The 22,653-nt window shown below is 35.8% G+C and overlaps 1 protein-coding gene and 1 pseudogene across 7 annotated transcripts in view; both read right to left on the reverse strand.

Moving 5' to 3' along the window:
- Nucleotides 1-22,653, reverse strand: part of NUBPL (NUBP iron-sulfur cluster assembly factor, mitochondrial) — a 268,056-nt gene that overhangs the window by 107,972 nt on the left and 137,431 nt on the right. For 4 of the 6 annotated variants that reach the window (XM_081050177.1, XM_081050175.1, XM_081050178.1 and 1 more), the window contains 2 exons: nt 18,145-18,184; nt 17,964-18,054 (listed from right to left, as the gene is read on the reverse strand). In XM_081050177.1, coding sequence (XP_080906303.1) covers nt 17,964-18,054; nt 18,145-18,184 — 131 coding nt within the window. The remainder of the gene's footprint in view (nt 1-17,963; nt 18,055-18,144; nt 18,185-22,653) is intronic. The other 2 variants (XM_081050179.1, XM_081050180.1) reach the window with 1 other exon arrangement.
- LOC308497477 (bifunctional methylenetetrahydrofolate dehydrogenase/cyclohydrolase, mitochondrial-like) lies at nt 4,295-5,499 on the reverse strand (annotated as a pseudogene). Its single transcript has one exon. The product of its transcript is annotated as a bifunctional methylenetetrahydrofolate dehydrogenase/cyclohydrolase, mitochondrial-like (transcript).

The following is a 22,653-nucleotide window of genomic DNA, read 5'->3' on the forward strand; positions in this document are numbered from 1 at the left end:
AGAAAAATTAGACTGGCGCTAAGTAGAATCAAAATAGAATTGCTTATTTTTCTTCTTTTAATTGAGAGAAAGTTATGCATCATGAGTGAAAATGCTTTCAGCTGCAAGTAACAGAAAAGCTAACTAACAATGCTTAACCCATTGGGACATTTATTGTTTACCTAACAAAAAGTCTGAAAGCAGACAGTTCTAGGGTTTTTTTCAGAATCTCAGTGATATCATCAGACTATGGCTTTTTTTTATCTTCCTGCTCTGCTACAAAATAGTACCCACTGCCAGGCATCACATCCTTAAAAAATATTCCGAACAGAAAGAAAGAACAAACCTTGCCCCTCTGTTAAGAAACAAAACACCTAGAGCCACCCACCCCCCATCATACTTTCCCTTATATCTCATTGGTTACAACTGGGTCACATGGCCACTCTCAGCTCTAATTGAAGCTGAGAAATTATCTGATTTTCTAGACTCTATTTTGAAGCAGTAAGGGAAATGGGGGTTGGGAATGACTTTTACACAGCCAGCCACCACTGTCTGCCATATGCATACTGATGTGAAAGAGTTAATACAGAGAAAGAAGCCAAAGACACAAAAGGGAAGAGGGCAAGAATGAGTTCAAATATCAGTAAGTTTTGTAAGCGGCCTGGATGGGAGCTGAGAAAATTTGCACCATATAAATTTTAATTTCTTTGTGAAGCAGAAAATGGGATCATCCAATAAAAGTTGAGGGGAAGGTAGAAGAATAGAGGTCTTCAGAATAACAAAGAAGATTTTAAAATATTTCCCATTGAGAACATAAGAGAGGGCTACCTAGATTAACGTAGAACATAAGAGAGGGCTACCTAGATTAACGTAGAGGGCTAACAGGTTTCTAGGCAAGAGAGAGAAAAGAATGGAGGAAAAAACTTCCTGGGCAACAGAGAATTCAGTCAGTGTCAGAAATCATTAACTCATAGTGCCATTTACAAGGCCTTCTCTGGCAGCATCCACTCAGCCAGATTGCTGAATCCATTCTACACTGAAGTTAGGGTGGGTCATACAATGGAAAGACAAGGGTACTAAAAATGTTGAAGTTACCAGCAAGCCAGTGAAATAATGGGCCATGTACAGCTATGTTAGGAAACAAATGAAAGGTATGAAAAGGTAAACAGATAGGGATAGTCAAGGAACCTGAGGGGTTGCAGCCATAATAAAGCGTATGAAAAGCTATGGTACAATGAGTATTTCCAGGCAACAAGATCAAGGGTGTACCATGAGAAAGGATGGCTAAATTAAAATGGAGGTTGAGGACACTCACATTAAGAAGAATAGATTGAAAGTGTTAAGTGAATTGTCTACATGGACTCTGAAGTCATCCAAAATGGTGGCTAGAATTAGAGTGAAAAAGACGTGTCAATGTCTTTAATAAATGAAAAAAGGTGACCAAAGAAGAGAGGGAGAAGTGGATTATAGTTTCAAGAACCATGACTATCAAAAGGAATATAAGTATGGAGGAGTATAGAGGCAGAAGCTGCCCTAGGAAATAAGGAATATGTCAAAAACTTTACCCTAAAACCCTAAGTAGACGGTAAGTGAAAGAATGAGCCGCCTCCACTTAAGAAGACTTCATGAAAAGTGGTGTCTGTAAGGAATCACAGTTTTCAGTTAAGGCATGGAAAAAGTTTTCAATTAAGGATATTAAGGAGAATTGACTTAATATAAATTGGAGCTATAGAAACACAAAACAAAAATTTGGAAAGAAGAGAAATGAAACTTTAGGTTTAGGAGAAAGTAAGTCCAAAACAGTGTAAAGAAGAAAAAATATTAAATGATCAGAGAGGCTTATATTTGGTCAATTACAAGAGAGACAGGAATTAGCAGGCCTGAAGATATCCAAAAGAACCAGTTCCAGCAGCCTCTCTGGCTGGAAAATTCTACAGCCCAATTGGACTTTCAAGGAATTCCCATTCTGAGTTACAATACCTAGAAATTCTCAGTAACAGTGTTTCCAACATAGTAGATCAAAGCCACATTTAGCTTTAGACATACATTCATTCTAGAAAACAGTATTATTCACATTATATCTGTATAGTAAAGGATTTAACCTTGTTCAAAAAGTCCCTCCAAAAGCTGGCCTTTGACTTCAGCTTCTGGGACATAATCTCAAGAGTTGTTTGCCTGGGGCCTTGACCTAGCCAGAGTAACAATGTGATGTAGAATGGGGGCTTTGGGTCATGCACAGAGGCCCTGGACACTGGAGACTGAGATCAGCCACTAGACAATCAATCATGACCGTGTCACAGTGTCCCAATAAGAACTCTGAATACCACGGTTCAGGTGAGCTTCCTTGGTTGTCAGTACTCCACACACAGTGTCACATATCAATGCCAAGAAAGTAAGGCCCTGACTTCACAGACAACAGAAGCTCCACATTGGTAATTCCCTGGACCTGCCCTTTGCACTTCTTCTCTTCGCTGATTTTAATGTTTCCTTTTCTTGTAATAAACTATACCCATGAGTATAATACCTTCCGGTAAATTCTATGAGTCCTTCTAGCAAATTATTGAACTCTAAAGGTGGTTTGGAGAACCCTTTAATTTGCAACTGGTATCAGGAGTGAGGGCAGCCTTGTGGGGACTATGCCCTCTACTTTGTATTTGGTGCAAACTTTTTGACATTTATGTTCTCCCTAAATCAATTTGTTCTCAAGGAGAAAAAATTATTTGAAAAGAACTCAATATCTGAGGTTAGCTGAAATTGATACTGAGTAATAACTAGTCTACTGAACTACTTACTAATGGTCCCATAAATCCCTCTGAGCAGTCAAGAAGTCTCAACAATCAACCACTAAGAAAAGCACTGTTGAATTTTAATCTGGATTTAATAGACACTCACTGTATCCCTGAGACAGACAGTCATTTCCCTTTACTAAATTACAGCTTGTTCTCGGAAACTGGGAAATGCCACTGTACCTCAGTGAAGTGTGATCAAGTCCAAATGATGAATACCTGAAGAACAATTTTAATTTGACTTTTTAATTAAAAAAGAATTTTAAAGCTACTACAGTTTATAAATGAATTATATTACTACAGTTACTGAACTCATAACATAGAAGGGTCTGTCAACTTTCTTATTGCCAAACACTACTAAAAAGACTTTATAACTCACCTCCATATAAAAACTGCACCTAAATAACGTATTGTGTAAATTAACAAAAATGCAATCGAGGTGGAATGAAAAAGAGGCATTTAAATAGTGAGTGTCAGAGTAAAGAGATTTATAAAGATATTCTCTCAGATATGCCTTATAATCTACACAGTATAGCATACAAATCAGCAGCCAAATGACAAAGAAAAACTTTTTTTTTACCAGTCAGAAGTGTTTTATTAAAAAAAAAAAAGACAAACAAGCAAACAAAACACCCTTTAATCAAAAAGTGTGATTAAATTCAATATTAACTCAAACTCTCTAAAACTCATCAGGGGCGGGAGGGCAGGGGAGAACCAACAGGTGCTTCAGAAAAAAAGCAGGCAGCTGTTGACAATTCTTTGGTGGGAAAATAAGTTGCATACTCATACAAACTGCCCTAATGATTATCAAGTCTGTTTTGTTTTTCAAAAATAGGTTTAAAGATCTACCAAAGAAACCACACAGATACCCCTAACAGTACAAAATTTTAACAATGAAGTTTAAGGATATAGGAAAAAACAAATATGATAATACACACAAATTATTTACAAAATAGGCCTTTCCATCCTAGGAAACTAAAATGGGGCGACCTCATGAATGGTAACATACATAAAACACAGGCGAATAGCACATGGAACAACCTTAGACATCTTTCCAACGACTAAGCTATAAAATGACAGCTCAGGATACTATTAACATGGAGCTTTTCTTCTGGTTATCAGTCAATACATATAAAATTCTAGTAAATTTTCTTATTCAACTGCCATCACTTCTTCCTTTTTACCTTTTCCCTCATTTTCTCCAGCAACATTTTTCCTTTGGTTGGACCAGTTGAACTCAAAAGGTTTGGAACCCAAAGTGAGTATCAACTCTTATTGGAATAGCACTTGGGAAATTCAATCCTAGAAAAGTCAAATTGTAACTGCAGTGATCTGACAAAGTTAAGCTGCCATTCTCAATGTGACAATAACCTCCATGTTAATCATTAGTTTAATGGCTTCTCTTATGGCTAGGTCACATGGCCCAACGTGATACTGGCATGCTCCCTGGTTAGGCACTACTGAGCTATGTGTGCAAACACCCACCCACTTAAGCTTTCAAAAAATACAAAGCATCCTTTAAAATTATTTCAGTAGATAAATTTAAAAAAAACTGCATTTCTATTGGCTTGTTTTGACTCTTGCACTGGCTTAGCGTACTGTTCATGACAGGGAAGACATAACAGTTGCTTCGTTGCCACTCCAAGCTCTAGACTTCAGCACTTCTCGCTCTTCAAGTCTCAGCACCTTTTTTTGCAGCAATAATGGTTCTTCATTAGCATCACCACTTCAATGGGACCAACACTCCCAAGGACTGGAGTGACACATAAGTAACCAGCTTTCTTCCTGACTCCTTCAAAATCTACCTCTCCAACCAACTTGGGTTTAGCTGCGATGGCATCTTGAATTCTGTTTATTTCCACATCAATAATGGCTGCTCCTTCCTTGGTCATATCCGCTGTGATCAGATTTGGAATGCTTGCAGAGGAGACAATACCTGCAAAAATTGTACGTTTCTCCAGCTGCTCTTTGGGAGTGTACAGATGAGATACTGTTAACAGTGGCATCACTTCCAAGACATGCGTGTGCCCCATCTGTGTGTAGCAAGAGTGCAATGGGCATTCCAACACTTTTTGACCTTCCAGCTATAACCATGTTCTTCCCTAGGGTTAGAGTGCCAAGTTGCTTAATTATTTCCACACACCCCATGGAGTAGCCGGTCACATGGAAAACTGGTCCAAACACATTTGCCCTACATTAATTACCTGAAAGCCATGGATATCCTTGCCTGGAGAAACAGTGCTGCAGATCTTTCTCTGAAAGAGGCAGCTGAACAAGGAAGCCATCTCTATGATCATCACTATTTGGTTTATGGATTAAGTTCAACAGTTCTTCCTCTGAAACTGAAGCTGTTTTCACAGTTGTCTCACTGTTGACTCCCACCTCTGCAGCAGCCCTGGTTTTATTGAAAGACTGTTGACTGTTTTGTTGAAAGGGCATAGGAGTTGCTTACAGGGTTCTCCCCGACTAGAACCACGCTCAAGTGTGGCCGTCTGTTGCCCTATGCCACCAACTCTGCCACCTTTGGCTGCACTTCCTGATTGATCTGCAGGACAAGTCTCCTTCCAGAAATCACAACAGCTTCACGTCAAACTGCCGAGAGGTGTAAGGAACAATGGCGCAGGTGGCAATTCCAAGCGGCAGCAGTAGCAGCAGCAGAGGGCTGCCGCGAACATGAGGGAAGCAGCAGTCTTCGCACGCACTGGTGCCCGTGATGGGAGCGAAAGCTCTTCATCGTTTCTATCAGTTAGCATTTCAGAGATGATATTAAACAGTGTGTTTTCATTTAAGTGGAAAGGTAAGACTTTTAAAACTTCAACTGTACAGTGAAAAGCTGAGCCTGGGGAATCAGAGGGATTACTTGTGGGACCCTGCCCAAATTATGTAATCCCTTTACGCCTCAGTTTCCTCACTTGCAAAATAAGAACAATAGCAGTACCTATTACACAACACTATGTGGATTGAAAGAGATAATACAGGTAAACAGTATAACGCTGAGCACATAGTACTTATTGGTTTCCCAATAATAGGTAGCTGTTTTTAGTAGGATAGAATTATCTGAGAATACATTAATTCAACCTACACAATCTGATAGTTTCTACATTCATGTAACTGAGACACCAGCCTTAGACTCTGCTAAAATAAACTAATTATAAAGTCTAACATTTGCTTCTGTGGACATTTGTCTAGGTTTGGTATAAACACAAAAAAGAAATACACAAAAAAAGGATGTTTAATTCACCATGAGTCATTTCTTTTGGTGACTTTTCAGCAACATAAAATTAACTAACTTTATGTAAAACAACTATTAAACACATAAAAACATTTATGTAAATTGGTATAGCATTATTTTCAAACTATGAATGATCACATAGCATTGACAAAATTTTCCAAATCAATAAGTAAAAGTTTACAGAAACCAAAAGAATCTATGGCGGCAGGTGTCACGCCTTTCTTATTTACAAGTTCTCTAAAATTTAACCATTGAAAGGATGAATAAAGTCAGAGGGGAGGTTGCTTTAAAAAGTAATAAGGAGACACTGACAGTCTTTAAAATAACTGATATCATGAGAGTTATTACACACTGGGAAGAATAATCTGACAGTCTCTGGGTAAGTAATAAGGGGGAACATTTAGTTAGTGATGGGAGAATGTACAAGTTGCCAAAACAGACAGCGGCAATTGAAAACAGTCTTTCAATAATAAAAAACCTGACCAAAATGAATGACATGGAATCACTCTGCAGTGATTGTGAAAAAGGCAAAAATACAATTCAATCAGCACTAAAGTAATCACGACAAAAATAATTACTGTATTTCATCAAATAGAAAACACCATAGATTGTAAGATACACCATTTTTTATATGCTACCAAAGAGAAAACTATTAATAATTAAACAGTCATGATGCCAAGATGTTAATGATTAGAAAACACACTCCAATTTCAGAGATATTAAAATTTGAAATATATGTATCTTAAAATCAAGTAAATACAGTATCTGCCTAAACAATAAATAGGAGTCACAGTCCTATGAAATTCCCAGTAACATCCATAAATTTCCCTCACAGCCTGTTTGGGATCTGTTCAAATCTTCCAATTTAAACAGCTCCAGCTAGCTTCTAACCTCTGCTCTGACCCGTGATTCCCCATCTGCTTCTGAAGAGATGGGGCAAGCGCGTGCCCATCCAACAGGGGCCACAACTCTAAGAAGGTCTCCTGACAGCCCAATGAGTAATTCTATGTGACCCTTATTAAGTCTTCTTAACTATGACCAAAGAAGACAAGGCCCTACCTTTTCTAATTACCCTCATCCTAGACTGTTCAAATCCTTGTAGGTTCTTCTTTAAAGTCTGTGTCAACAACACTAAATAGTGAAAAAGGCAGGAATTTTTCTGAAGTGTTCAATGTAGAAATGGGATATTATAAGAGTTTGGCAATTAGCCTCCTTTCAATTAATTCATTTTCTAAGGCAAATTATTTTAGCCTCACTGATGTTTGCTGCTAATGAATTGTATCTGACATCATCCGGTCTCCCTTTCATCGATATATTTCACTGGCTTGGCACATTTTTCTATTAGTGCTTCCTTGTGCACTAATTTTGATGGCTGACTTCAATTGAACAAAACAGTTCATTTTTTCAATTCTCTTATTAACAAGCCAGCATTCTGCATACTGAATGTCATTTATATCGGAACTACAGTTAGTGCCCGCCCCAGGACCTCTATCACTTGGCTCTGGTAGATACACAAAGAAGGAAATGGGAAACGTTTATCTGTGTTGTCAGACACAAAAGAATACCCAAGCATCTTGGCTTTATCAATGAAACACGGACCAAGTTTACATACCATGATGACTTTAATTTCCTGGTACCTGTCTACGCTTTCTCTTTCTCGCTACTTGCTTTCCTGTAGATTCAGGCTTGGAGTTAAACCATGCTCTGTTTTACTCTAACTGTCCTTATTTCTTTATTTAGATGACAGAAAAATCATAAAAATCTGCTCTCCATTTGGACTGAATAGTCAAACTAAGCCCCTCCCCCATTCTATGTTCTGAAAATAAGAATCCTGATTCTCTGTGTTCACTGCTGAGAATGGAAATTAATATGAAGGAACAAAATCAGGGCAACGTCCCACCTCTCTCCTTAGGAAGCACTTGAGCCGATGGCACAGAAGTAAAACTGCCCACAGCATCAATCATTCCTAGAGTGTGGGTTATCCCACAAATGGGCTGAGAACATGTTTTGCACTCAGGAGAAAAGAGCCAAAAAAAAACCAAAGTAAACAAAGATCTGAACTAGGAAGAAAAGAGAAGGTCAGAGATGAGAAACCTAATAATGTACTGAACAGTTCTAGGGAAGGACATGTAACTAGACAGGTGAAGAAGCCTAACCTTGCCGAAAGAAAGAACCGGTGTGAAGAAATAGCTAATGATATACCAAATGGGAGAAGGGGAGATGACATGCTAGTTTCTGCATCCAGGATGGAGCAAGATGGGATTGAAAGGCCTAAAACCTAAGGAAGAAATTCAAGGAACTGATGGCCAAGAATAGTAAAGTACCTTCATCTTCCCAACGTACCGAGAAGGCCGATCACTGATGTAGAGCAGAAGATAATCTCGCTCAGCCATATATAATCAGACGGCTGCAGCAGGAGGTGCTCCCTGGGTCACGTTAGACAAGAAGCTCTGAGAGTCAGGGTTCCCCCAGCATTACAAATTGCTCCAACCCAAAGCTACACAGAACGAGAAGTGAGAAAGACTGTATCGGTGGTTGACACTGGAGAATAACTCCTTTTTCACTTTTGCTGCTTTCTTTTATTACTATTGTTTTCTTGATAAATTACCCATTTAAACCTGCAGGTCACTAAGTAGTTTTATCAGGTGAAAAGTGTCTCCACACCTGTGTGAACAGGGACCAGAATACAAAAGAGTAAAAGGATGAAGTAATGACATTGACCATGTCGACTCTAACACTTGAGAAATCCAGCACAAACGATTTGCAGTGGAGCGTTGGGGACAGTGGGTGCCAGCGACAAAAACTGTAATAGCTCTCTGTCTTAGATACCTACAGTAGCAACATGGAAAAAAAGAACATTACACTATTCGGAGTTGCATATATCTCTTATATCACACTGAGTGGGAGGTACTCGCGTAAGTCATCTCCTATAATTAGCAGAAAAAGAAGGGGATTTAAGTAGCAGGACATAACCAGCAATTAATATTCACAGGCTGTTTCCAGCTCCTTCTGAGAACTTACTCTTTTTCCGATGCTAACTACATGGAACCTAAATGAATCTGTGAAATCCGATACCAGGAACCAATACCACCAACTTGAACAGTCAGCACTATGTAATACTCAGCCTTGCTCTCTAAGTTCCAGCTTCGACTGCCTTAAGTAAAAACATTGTAAAACAGCAGCTGAAAATTATCAAACTTTCTAACATATCTAAACATCTTGCTTATGACTACAAGTCAACAGATTTGAGGTCTGTTAACTAAATGCTTTATTTTACAATTCTGAACTGTCTTACACGTCCTGTGTCCTCAGCATCTATGTTTGTGTCCAAAGCCCCAAACATAGTAAGAAGCCACTAAATGCTGCTGAAGATGACAAAAAATCCAATGACGTTTTAAAAGTATAGCAACTATTATCTGAGGACCGCTCAATAAATAATTGCTAAATGAATGAATAAATGCATGGTAATCAAAAGAAACCCCTGCTAGATGAATCAAATTGAGCTATTCACTAGAATACTGTCTCAGAAAAATATTTCAAAGAACTGGGCTTTAGTTATACTAAAATCTCTATTCCCTGTTCACTAATTTATAGTTTTAAAAGGGAAAGAAGAATTCAAAACGTGGCTTAACATACTTGACTCTTTAGCCTCAGATTAAGGTCCCAAAGACATTAAGAGCAATAACTGAGTTATATAGAAACTTTGCTTCATGTTTTAAAGGGTTTTTAAGAAAATAATTGTGTCTTAGGGTGCCTGAAAGGCTACTATCCTGTTCAACTGAATTAATTAGTGTTCTTCTTTGTGAAGCATTCTTTAATGCTGCACAAAGGCCTAATGCAGTATTTTTAAATATGAGACCTGCTAAGTACCTAATGATGCTAAAAATCATATAGAGAGGAATGAATAAGGTCAGATGCCCGAAACTGACAAGGGAGACATTCAGTAACTTCATCTATAGTTAATGCATAGTCTGTGCAACTTTTCCATGCAAGGCAATAAATTTCTTTGGTATATTTAGATATGGCTAACTTAATTATCTTAAGAATATCATTTAATAGTTTATCTTTTTGCCTAAGGGTTGGGAACTTCTGAAACTTAATATATCATACTACAAATGTGGATGGGGAAAGTAATTTATATTAGTTATACAATGTCAAAGGAAGAAAATGGATAATTTCCTTAGAAATTGTTTAGACTATGACTAAAAGAAGGTCATTTGAAGTAATTTTCTCATGCCTCCATATATCTTAAGAGTCAGAAGATCTCCAGATCTAGTACCACTGCCAACTAAGGATTTAGATATGATTCAGTTAAGAATAGATGCTTTACATCTCTACTATTTCAAGATAAACATTGAATTGTTCGACATGTTACTTTAAGGTGAGCTATCATGATAACTGGTATAATAATAATTTTTTTGTGTAGAATACTGTTGGAAATGAAGTGAGTTATAGATTAGAAAATATGTTTTTGTTTATTTTGACTTTATACTGAAATAATACTGGAAATAAAATTTCATATATATTTTTCTACAACACATTGTGCAATCCTTAATAAACCTCTGTTACCTCAAACATCAAATATAGGAAAAAAATCTGTTTGTTAATTATCCTGTTAAACACTGTGAAAAATACACCTATTACAGCTTCTTGTATAATCACTCGCCATTGGAGAAAAGATGTATCCAACTCCTTTGGCTCTTCCCATGGGGGGTGCTTAGGAGGCTCAAAAATTTTTTTTTTTACTCCATACAGGATTAAGACGAGTTTAGTCCACACTCAAAAGCAAAATTCTTTAGGAAACCAAAGGCTGAGAACATTCCTTATTCAGAAGTGAAATTCCATTGTCAGGGAAATCGCTAATACCAACTATCAAGGGAAAATGTCTCATTCCTATTGCAGGATCAGCTAAAGTGAAACTGCTTCTTTAGTTGCTAGGAAACAACCAACTCATTATATGCCATTATCAGAAGCCGAGAAGAAAACTGGCATCTGCTTCACATTTGGGGATACTGGAGATTGAACTAAAAGCACTGAAACCGCTGCCAAAATCCCTGGTCTCCAGGGTTTACCCTGTGACCGCAGCAGGTGCTGACACCAGACCAGCCTTTGAAGTTTTCCTTTCTGTAGCTCTTTTTCTAATAACTGAAATTGTATTTTTCCAATATCCCACATTTTCAGACTCAAAGATTCTAAGACAAGACTTCCTCATTTGAGTTAAACTAATTTTATCTGCAGTGAACATCACTTAGAAAAAAGAAATATTACTCAGAAATCTTAATAAATGACAGAAAAATTTAAAACTATTAGTTAATTCATTGAGCAAAATGTACTAGGTGTTTATGCATTTAATTAAAGTCAAAATGAAAAATAAAAGGAAACTTTCAATACTCAGGGGAATAAAAGAGAATACATAGTGATAAATCCAGTACTCAAACTGACATTCTAGCATTCATCTGCCTAGTTTTCCTAATTGATCATAAAATTTAACTTCCCCCTTTATGGTCTGGCATGCTTTTTTGCAGTGCATCACAAAATGCATTCATGAACATATACCATATTTATTTATCTATCTCTTCCCTTCCTTTTAGCAGATGAGGTTGGGAGGAGGTGGGGTGAAATTATGCAGATAAATTACTAGACATTGCCTAGTTGAAACCATGAGGATCCCTGTACTTCTGCTTCTATATCCAGGAAAATAAGTTATTCTTTCAGAAGAAGCTGCAGCTGTTGGTAAAAGAAGTTGACAAACCATCCTCCTTCACCAAATTGCAAAGAATAATTCTTTGCCCCACCTCCCACTCTAATGCTCACCTCATTTCTATTACTCACATCTGCCACTCTTGACTAAATAATGTTCCCCTGACATTACTTTGTACTTGTATTCTCAAACAACTCAGCTGCACTCCACCACCCCGCTTACCCTTCTCCCAACCTCTGTCTTACCCACCTTCCTCTGTGTCTTATGAAACATCACTTCCACTTAGGCTTGCCAGATTTAGCAAATAAAGTAGAGGACCTCTCTCAGTTAAGTTTGAATACTACATACGCAACAAATAATTTTTTAGTGTGACTATGTCCCAAGCAATATTTGGAACATACCCAATACTGAAAAATTATTCACTGTATATCTGATACTCAAACTTAATTAAGTATATCCTGTACTTTATCGGGCAACCTTATTACCACCCCACTGTGAGAACAAATACCTTGATACTTGACATTTATCTCACTTTAACAGAAACCTGCCTTTCCTCAGAAATATCTCATTTCCAAAGTTAACCTATTAAAAAAGAAAAAAAAAAGCCTAACTTTTCTTCACCTGTCCCTCCCACAGCTCCTGAATCGCTTCTTCCCCATCACAGGTGGTTTCCAATTATTTGATTCCTCCCGCCTCCGGCTCCCTCCAGACCACATGTCTTCCTGGAAGTCAGGACTTGACTTCACTGTTCCCCTCAAGAATGCCCTAGATATGTTTCCCCCTTTGGACTTTCTGCCATGCCAATCCTGGATCCAACAACACTTTTGCCCATGTCGACTTTCAGGCTTCAGAGAGTTGCTAAAGAGTTGGCAAAACTAAAAACTCATAATATTTCGCATCCAGTAGGCCTTTGCTGCTACACAGGGATCCTATCATTCATCTCTTCTTCTCTCTTTTTTTTTTTTTTTTTAATTTCTTCTGAAAGCAGTTAAAAAGCACTGGTTCTGAACCATCATACTCGTATGCCTAAACCTGATTTCAGAACCACTAGTATTAGTTAGCATGGCCTGGGGGAATCTACTAAAAGTGAAAACTCCTTGGCCCTCCCTTGAACCTACTGAAGGAAAATCTTCAAATGAGGGAGTGAAACAGGGAGGCTATACACCTAAATTTTCAACTAGCTCCCCAGATAATTTTTATGAATACTGAAATTTGTGAACCAAATTTTTTCTATTGAGTCAATTCCTTCCACTGAGAAGATCTACAAAATAATAACTTATTAACTTTTTAGTTACAGGTATGATGGAGTTCCCTCATCTGCTCTTCTTTCCATTCTACTCACCAAACTTGGAACTACACACTTATTTTCCAAAAATAACTCATCTATTAAACTTTTAAACCCATTCCCTTTTGCCTCTTTCGTAATATTCCTCTTTCGATAATCCTCTCATTCTCTAGAATCTTCAGTCCCTCTTTACTGTGTCCTATACCTTGGAAAAGGTATGACTGTTATCCCTTTTGGAAAACAACTGAAAAGGGCCTTCATTTGATACCATTCCTCCTTATGCTTCCATCTTCTTTTCCTTCTCCCTACCCTTTCAACCCCCATGCATGGCCTATTTTATCTAATAAGCAGAATATACCTCTGCCTCCATTGTCTTGCTATAAATCCATTCTTAAACCCTAAAATCTGACTTTTTTCATTCACTGTACTATTAAGGGACCACAAATGGCCACCTAACATCTATTATCTCCTGGCCCTTTTTCAGTCCTCATTCTCACTGACCAATCATTCTTAAAACTCTGCAAACCAATGGTTGCCAAACTTGTCTACACACTAGAATCAGTTGAAGAGCTCCAAAATGCAACTCAGAAGCTTATTGAACTTTTTTTGTTCAAGAGTTTTTATAGAGCTTCATCTGCAGCCCACCCCCCCCCTTCTCCTTCCTAAAGGTCAGTGGGTGGGACTGAAAGTTCTAACCCTCTAAACACTTGGTCTTTCTGGTGAACAGCCCCATCCTGAGTCTATCTGGAGCCCCACCCTAAGTCACCTCACTAGAATAAATTCAGGTGTGCTCAAAAAGGTGCGACACTCCTATTGCTCAGGAAATTCCAAGGGTTTTAGGAGCTTTGTGTCAGGACCCAAGTACAAAGAATGAATATATTTCCTATTATACCACAACTATAAAAAAATATAAACCTTGGCCCTTATCTCACTTCACTCAAAAAAAATTAATTCAAGATGTACAAGCCAAAAATATAAAGCTTTGAGAGAAAAATACATGAGACTATCTTTACAACGTTGGGGTAGACAGGCAAAGATTTCTTAGGGAGAACACAAGAAGCACTAAGCATTAAAAAAAACTTCTTTTTTGATAAATTGGATTTCATGAACATTTAAAACTTCAGCTCATCAAAAGGCAAGCCACAAACTGGGAGAAATATTCCCAGTACATATATCTGACAATGAACTCATAGCAAGAATATATTAAAACTCTTGCAAATCAATTACAAGAAGAAAAATGAACTGATAAAAAAATGAGTAAAAGACTTGACAGACATCGCACAAAAGAAGATAGAGAGATAACTAATATGCACGTGAAAAGGGGCTCGACATCACTATCAGGGAAGCATAAATTAAAACCATAAGAACATACCATTTATACCCACTAGTGAAGAGAGGAGACTGACAACACCAAATGTTGACAAAGATGTGAAACAATGGAACTCTTATGAACACTTGTACAAGTATTTAAAGCAGCATTTTTCATAATAGCCAAAAACTGGAGACAAACCAAATGTATACCAACAGAAGAACAGACGAACAAGATTTGGTTATGGTTATGCACTGGAATAATACACAGCAATAAAAAAGGACTCAACTAATGACATATGCAACAGCAAGGATGACTTTCAAAAGCATTAGGTTAAGAAAACGATACAAAAGGGTAGATCCTGTAGGGTTCCATTTATATAAAGTATTAAGAACATGCAAAACTCATTTATGGTGATGGAAATCACAACATTGATGGACTATCTGGGTGGGGGATTGAATGAAAAGGAGACCAAGGAAAGTTTTTAGGGGGGACAGAAATGTTCTCTATCTTGATTGGGGTGTGGTTACATAAGTATATACATTTATCAAAAATCACTGGACTATAGAGGATTGTGCATCCATTGTATGTATAAATTTGACTTAATAAAATGTTGTAAGGGAGAGGAAAAAAAAACTTTAAACCAGACTTCTAATTCAACATGACAGACAAACCACAAGTATGTATCTCCTCTTCCCAAAATATACCTGGGAAAGAACATGAAAGGAACTTCTAGAACATTGATATTTTATTTATCTTGCCCTGAATGATGATTACATAGGTGTTTTCACTTTGGGATACTCCATCTATCTGTACGCTTATGATTCACACTCTCTTGGGTATATACGTTATACTCAATTGTTTTTTAATCTGCCTGATAATCCACAACTACACAGAGTGTTTTTCCAGCTACTAAATTATCACAAAGAATGTTAAACTTACCAAACGCTGGTCTGCTTTCTAAAGCAAAACAAAACACTCCTTAATTAGCAGCTCAGATGATCAGAATGGTCACAGCGTTGACGGAAAATACCAGCTTTTCAGCTCCCATTAAAATGTGCAGATGACAAAAGTGACTTTACAAAAGACTGCAAGGTAAAGATGCATTCTAATATCAAATACGTACCCCAGAGGTTACTCTAGGTATCCTCTAAGAATCTCAATAAAATTAGTTATGGATCCATTTTCTCACCCCATCTTTTATCCTGATATTTTATAGTATGTTTGCTAAAAATGTATCTTCAGCACTTACCAGAGCAAACTGTGACTTTGATACTATTTATGTGTCAGAGAGCCAAATCTCCAAACCCCCACTAGGTCTTCTGCCAGACTATCAAATTTACTAACTATTTTTAAGCTGAGCATTTGATAAACGTTGAGAAGAGCATTGAATAAAATCAGATGACTAAAGTGTTGAGACTGTAGAGAATTCGGAAATCAAAAATGGTATCATGCCAACAATTAACACAATTATTCTACATTCTCTGACACATTCAGCAGTAGACAAAAGAGGATGGGTTATGGCGGGACATTGAGAATGTGGGATTGAGATTCTGCCCCTTCTTTCTTCCCCAACACCCCACAAAATAAAAAAATTATATTCTCTGGTTCCTTCAGAGTATTGATCCTTTCACCTCTGGTCTCAAAACATTTCTTCATTTATAAAAGCAGGTACCAAATATAAGTTTGAGCTTCAGGCACAATTTTTTTTGCAGCATAATTAATTTGAACTATCAGGTTTGACCTCACTTATTCTGTGGGGGACTCCCTTTACCCCTCTCCTGAGGGCACATGCACACATGCTCTCTCTCTTCCACCCTCAAGGGCTCATCTGCAGAGATGCTACTGTAACCTTGGAATATGAGATTTAAAAGGGTCCTTGAGATTTTTAAAAAAACACTTGGGGGCCAGAAAGAGAGAACTTGCGCATATCTTACTGGGAATGGGCTATGGAGCTATGGGGATCCTGCACCCCTGAACTGGGAGCACAACACTTGGCCTGGTTCTGTCTCTTATCACTGACTTGAGACTCTAAGCCTCTGATCACTGGGGAAAGAGGAAGTATTTCCACCTTCTAGGGGCCATCCATAAAGGCTTGGGAGGAATTCTGAATCGTTTCTTGTTGAGAATTATAACACTAACAGAGGAGGGGGGACATTCGTATTTGAAATATTCTCACCACAAAATCAGAATTCTCCTTTTGGTGTTTCCAAATTCCTATTGACTCTAATTTTAACTATAAACTGAATAAACACTGGTTTAGAATTTCCTTAAAAAAAAAAACAACAAATAAAACAGGCTAAGTTAATCCACACTAATCAAGGTCAAAAAGGAATTGGTAGGAAAAGGGTGTTTCTGGCAGTGTAACTGAATTAACAACTGTAGGATCTGAGTGTAAAAGAAAAGGAGATGCAGCCAAGAGACTTAATGCACTGGGAAAACAGGAGGATTGTGGGACCAGGGATTGAAGAGCACATTTATAAGAACTCAAGCAGCAGAAGAAAGACAAGATGTTAAATAAAAAAGAACTTCAGAGTTCAAGACATATTTCATTTACTCACTTTCTCAACTAGAAATATATATATATTTCTCTCTCTATAGAAATATATATAGAGAAATATATATTGTATATAATATTAATAATATAATTATTAATATTAATTATATATTAATACAATTATATTAATAATATAATTATATTATTATATATAATATATATAATATAAATATATATTATATAAATATAATATAATATAATTATATTATTATATATTATTATATATAATATAATTATATATAATATAATTATAATATAACTAATAATATAATATAATTAATATAATAATATATATTATATAGAGAAATACATATATAGAAATATATAGGGAAATATTTCTATATATAGAAATATACACATAAACACACAGAAATATCTATGATTGCTATTGTCAACCTATATCATGGTACCTGACCCAAAGTAAAATTTGAATAAGTAAGATGTAATTAATGTAAGTTGATGGAGAAAATCCAAATTACTTACAATATTTGCCTAGAATATAACTAACTGTAAATTCACAGCTACTTAAGAAAAAATAAAATTTATTGCTATGAATAACATACAGTCCATCTGATATTTTTAGATTATTCAATCAACTGTTCTCTTCCTTAAGGATAAATTAAACTTGATTGGACCGATGTTATATCCACAAATATACAGCCATATATACTCAGACTAAAACGAAATTTTATTTTGTTCTGAAGTGATTTTAAATCATAAGCACTATAGTTTATATATTTTTTTCTACATCTGAATAATTTCTACACTGCCCTTATAACTCACATTGGCCAAAATGAGATTAACTATAAATCTAAAGAAGGCATATTACTTATAAAACAGATTTCCTCATCTTACCGCAGACTCAACAGAGCAACAGAACAATATAAAATAAAACATTAGGAATTTTAATACTCATAAGCAATGGGAAAGATTAAATCATGTAACAATGATATCTGGTCTTGGCGCCACGTAACTCATTATACATTCAGTCTATCCACTGGATTCTTTTGCAAAATATCGCAACCTAAATGCAAATTTTAACAGCTCTCCCATCAGCGAATGCATTAACTACAGTATGCCAATAATAAAACGATACTTAATGCAACATTCTTACCTGCCTCAACAGTTTCTCAATGGCGGACATTACCATAAGTCCTCGCCAGACGACTGGTGCCGTCTCTTCAACTAGAAAGCCCATGGACATACTGCAACAATAAACCAAAAATACAACTAATTTACATAAATTAATCAATATTATCCTGAAAAGTAACATAAATTAAAAAAGATATGCTCACCAAGCAATACCATAATTCAAAAGAGGCTTCATTAGGTTGCCTGAAATAAGAAAATAAAATCTCTTAAAAGAATAAGTCATTATACATAAACATGTTGACTTGTTTTGTCAAAGACTGTCAGATTAAAAATGCAAATAGCTACTCAACTGCTGCTCTTTTGAATTCTAACTAATTCACCTCAATTTGCAATAGTTTAAATATTACAGAACTAATAATTCAATAGATGCAACATCTAAAAATAGTTGGGATATTGTTTTATTAACAAACAATTCTTCTACCATTTACCAACATGCTTCTAAAAAATAGCCTCAATAAGTAATTTTTCCACCAATTTTATTCATATAGTTATGCAAACTACATGTTTATCCAGTATGTATATACATGTATATTTGCACTCACACGCACACACAAACACATCTAATCAATTCTCCTTATTCCTTTTTATTTTTTTCTTTACTGATGAATTTGCAAAGTATACAAATCCAAAAAAGTAGAAAAATTCCATTTTGTACCTCAACATAATAAAAGTCATACACGAAAAACCCATAGTAAACATCACACCCAATGGTAAAAGATTGAAAGTTTTTCCTCTAAGATCAGGAACAGTACAAAAATGCCTACTTTTGCCACTTCCATTCAACATAATACTGAAAGTTATAGCCTGAGCAACCAGGCAATAAAAATAAATAAATAGCATCCAAATGGGAAAGAAAGAAGTAAAGTTTTCTCTGTCTGTAGATGACATGATCTTATATATACTAGAAAACCTTGAAGACTCCACCAAAAATAAAAAAAACACTGTTAAAGCTAATAAATGAATTCAGCAGAGTAGAGAGATACAAAGACAACATACAAAAATCAGTTGCATTTCTATACACTAATAATGAACAATCTGAAATGGAAATTATGAAAACAATTCCATTTATAACAGCATCAGAAAGAATCAAATACTTAGGAATTAATCAAAGAAGTGAAAGATTTATACAACAAAAATTTTAAAACATTGCTTATAGAAATTAGACATAAATAAAAGGAAACACATCTCATGTTCATTGACTAGAAGACTTAGTAATGTTACGATGTCAATACTACATAAAGCAATCTACATATTCAGTGCAATCCCTATCAAAATCCCAATGAAATTTTTTTCAAAAATAGAAAAATCCATCCTAAAATTCATATGGAAAATCCAGCTATCCCACAAATAGGCAAGTCAATTTTGAAAAGAACAAAGCTGGAGGGCTCACACTTCCTGATTTCAAAATGTACTACAAAACTACAGTAATCAAAACAGTGTGGTACTGGCATTAAGGCAGACATATAGACCAATGAAATAGAGAGCTCAGATAAACCCTCACATATATATTCAAACAATTTTTCCTGGGGAGTGGGGGAAATTCAATGGGTAAAGGACAGTCTTTTCAACAAATGGTGCTGGGAAAACTGTAAAATCCACATGTGAAATACTGAAATTAGAGCCTTACCTAGCACCAAATATAAAATTAACTCAAAATGGATAAAAGACCCAAATGTAAGAGCTAAACCTATACAACTCTTAGAAAAAAAACATGGCAAAAGTTTCATGCGATTGGGATTGGGAATGATTTCTTGGATATGACATCAAAAGTACAGGCAACAAAAGAAACAATAGACAAGTTGGACTTTACGAAATTTTTTAAATGTCATACATTGAAAGACAATACCAACAGAGTAAAGAGGCAAGCCACAGAATGGGAGAAAATATGTGCTAGTCATATATCTTAGTAGGATAGAGAACTCCTAAAACTCGGCAAACAAAGGAACCCAGTTCAAAATGGACAAAGGAAATGAATAGACATTTCTCCAAGGAAGGTATACAAATGGCCAGTATATGTTCAACATCACTGATCATTTGGGAAATGAGAATCAAAATTACAATGAAATACCGCCTTATGCCTATAAGGATGGCTACCATGAAAAAAAACAAAACAGAAAATAACAAGTGAGGTGACAACATGGAAAAAGTGGGACTCTTGTGTACTTATGGTGAGAATGTAAAGTGGTACCGCTGCTATGGAAAATAATACAGTAGCTCCTCAAAAAAATTAAAAATAGAATTACCCTATGATCCAGCATTCCACTTCTTGGTACATACCTGAAAAAATTGAAACTAAGGTCACAGGGTCTTGGAAAGCTATTTGTACACTCACATTCAGTTCACAGTAGCATTATTCACAGTAGCTAAAACGTAGAAGCAACCTAAGTGTCCACTGACAGATGAATGGATCAGCCAAATGTGGTATGTAAAAACAATGTAATATTATTTAGCCTTAAAAAAGGAGATTCTGACATGGTACAAAACAGATGAACCATGAAGACATTATGCTAAGTGAATAAACTGGTCACAAAAAGAGAAATATCTGTATGATTCCCTTATATGAGATACTTAGTCAAAAATCATACAGACAGAAAGTAGAATGAGGGTTGCCAGGGGCAGGAGGAGGTGGCACCGGGGAGTTATTATTCAATAGGTATAAAGTTTCAGTTTTACAAGGTAAAAAGAACTATGTAGATAATTGGTGGTAATGGTTGCACATTATGAATGTATTTAATACTATTGAACTGTATTCTTTAAAAATGCTTAAGATGGTAAATTTTATGTTATGTGTATTTCACCAAACTAAAATTTAAAAAAAACGAAACAAATAGACCAATGGAATAGAATCAAGAGCCCAGAAATAAGCCCAAGCATATATGGTCAACTAATATTTGATAAAGGAGCCAAGGATACTAAATGGAGAAAAGACAGTCTCTTCAATAAATGGTGCTGGGATAATTGGATATTTATATGTAAAAGAATGAAACTGGACCCATATCTTACACCATTCACAACAATTAAGTAAAAATAGATGAAAGACTTAAATGTAAGGCACAAAACCATGAAACTCCTAGGAAAAAAACAAGAATAAAGTTCCTTGACATGGGTCTTGGTAATGATTTTTTGGATTTAACACCTAAAGCACAAGCAACGAAATCAAAATTAAACAAGTGGGACTACATCAAACTAAAAAGCTTCTGCACAGCAAAAGAAACTATCAACCAAGTGAAAAGACAACCTATGGAATGGGAAAAAAATGCTTATAAACCATATATCTGATAAGGGGTTAATATTCAAAATATACAAAGCAATCAAACAACTCAATAGCAAAAACCCCAACAACCCAATTAAAAAATGGGCACAGGACCTGAATAGACATTTCTCCAAAGATAGATAGATAGACAGATCACAATGGAATATTATTTAGCCATAAAAAAACAAGGAAATCCTATCACTTTCAACATCGATGAACCCTGAAGTCATTAGGCTAAATGAAATAAGTGACACAAAGACAAGTACTCTATGACCTCATGTATATGTGGAATCTAGGGAAGAAAAAAATACTCAGAAAAAGAGATCACACTTGTGTTTACCACGGGTTGGAGAGTAGGGAGGAAAAATTGAAGGAAATTGGTCACAAGGTACAAACTTCCAGTTATAAGATAAAAAACTAGTAGGGGTGTAATGTCTAACATGATGACTATATAACTAACTGCTATATGATATATAGGAAAGTGGTTAAAGGAGTATATCCTAAGAGTTCTCATCACAAGGAGAAATTTTGTTTCCTTTTCTCATTTATTCTACCTTTTCTTTTTATTTTATCTGTATGAGAATATAAATGTTAGCTGAACCTATGGTGGAAATCATTCAACAATATATGTTTCAAACCATCATGCTGTACGCCTTAAACTTATACAGCGATGTATGTCAATTATTTCTCAAAAAGCTGGGGAAACCATTTTTTTTAAATCTATTTTAAATCTGAGACAAGATTTAGTCTCAAGAGAAAACAATCTACTGCTTATGCTCAAGTACAAAACAAATACACTACATAGTCAGCAATATTTCTCCACATAACTATCAGTTCTTTCCAAAAGCATCCAACTTAAATTTTCAAAGTAATCATTTTTCTCCACTGTACTCTGCACAATTTTCTACTTTCTATTTTCTTCAATTACATATGTATACAGATTAAAGAGTCAAATTGTACTATAAAATTGTTATAAAAAAAGTCAACAATCGCCCATCCCTCTCCCATTTCTTACTCCCCAGAGCCCACAACTCTTCAACTAAACTGCTTTAACTTCTTATTCTGATTTAATCTCAGGCTTACAGAAAGCTGCAAAAATAGTAGAGTCCTCGTGTGCCCTTCACCTAGCTTTCCCTAATGCTAACATCTTACATAACCATAGTACAGTTATCACAACCAGGAAATTAACATTGATACAATTAATCTATGAACCTTATTCAAAGTTTGGCAGATTTTAGTTATTTCATAAAATATTATAGGTTTAGTTCTTTTTCACAATCACAGCCACACTTTTCATGCACTCATTTTCTAACGTAATTATATTACAATTTTTATTTGACAGGCACGTAAATGTTATTAATGGCTGAGCAATACAGCAAACAATATGATTATTTCTCCT

Source organism: Rhinolophus hipposideros (assembly GCF_964194185.1).
Source record: "Rhinolophus hipposideros genome assembly, chromosome: 5".
NCBI lineage: Eukaryota > Metazoa > Chordata > Mammalia > Chiroptera > Rhinolophidae > Rhinolophus > Rhinolophus hipposideros.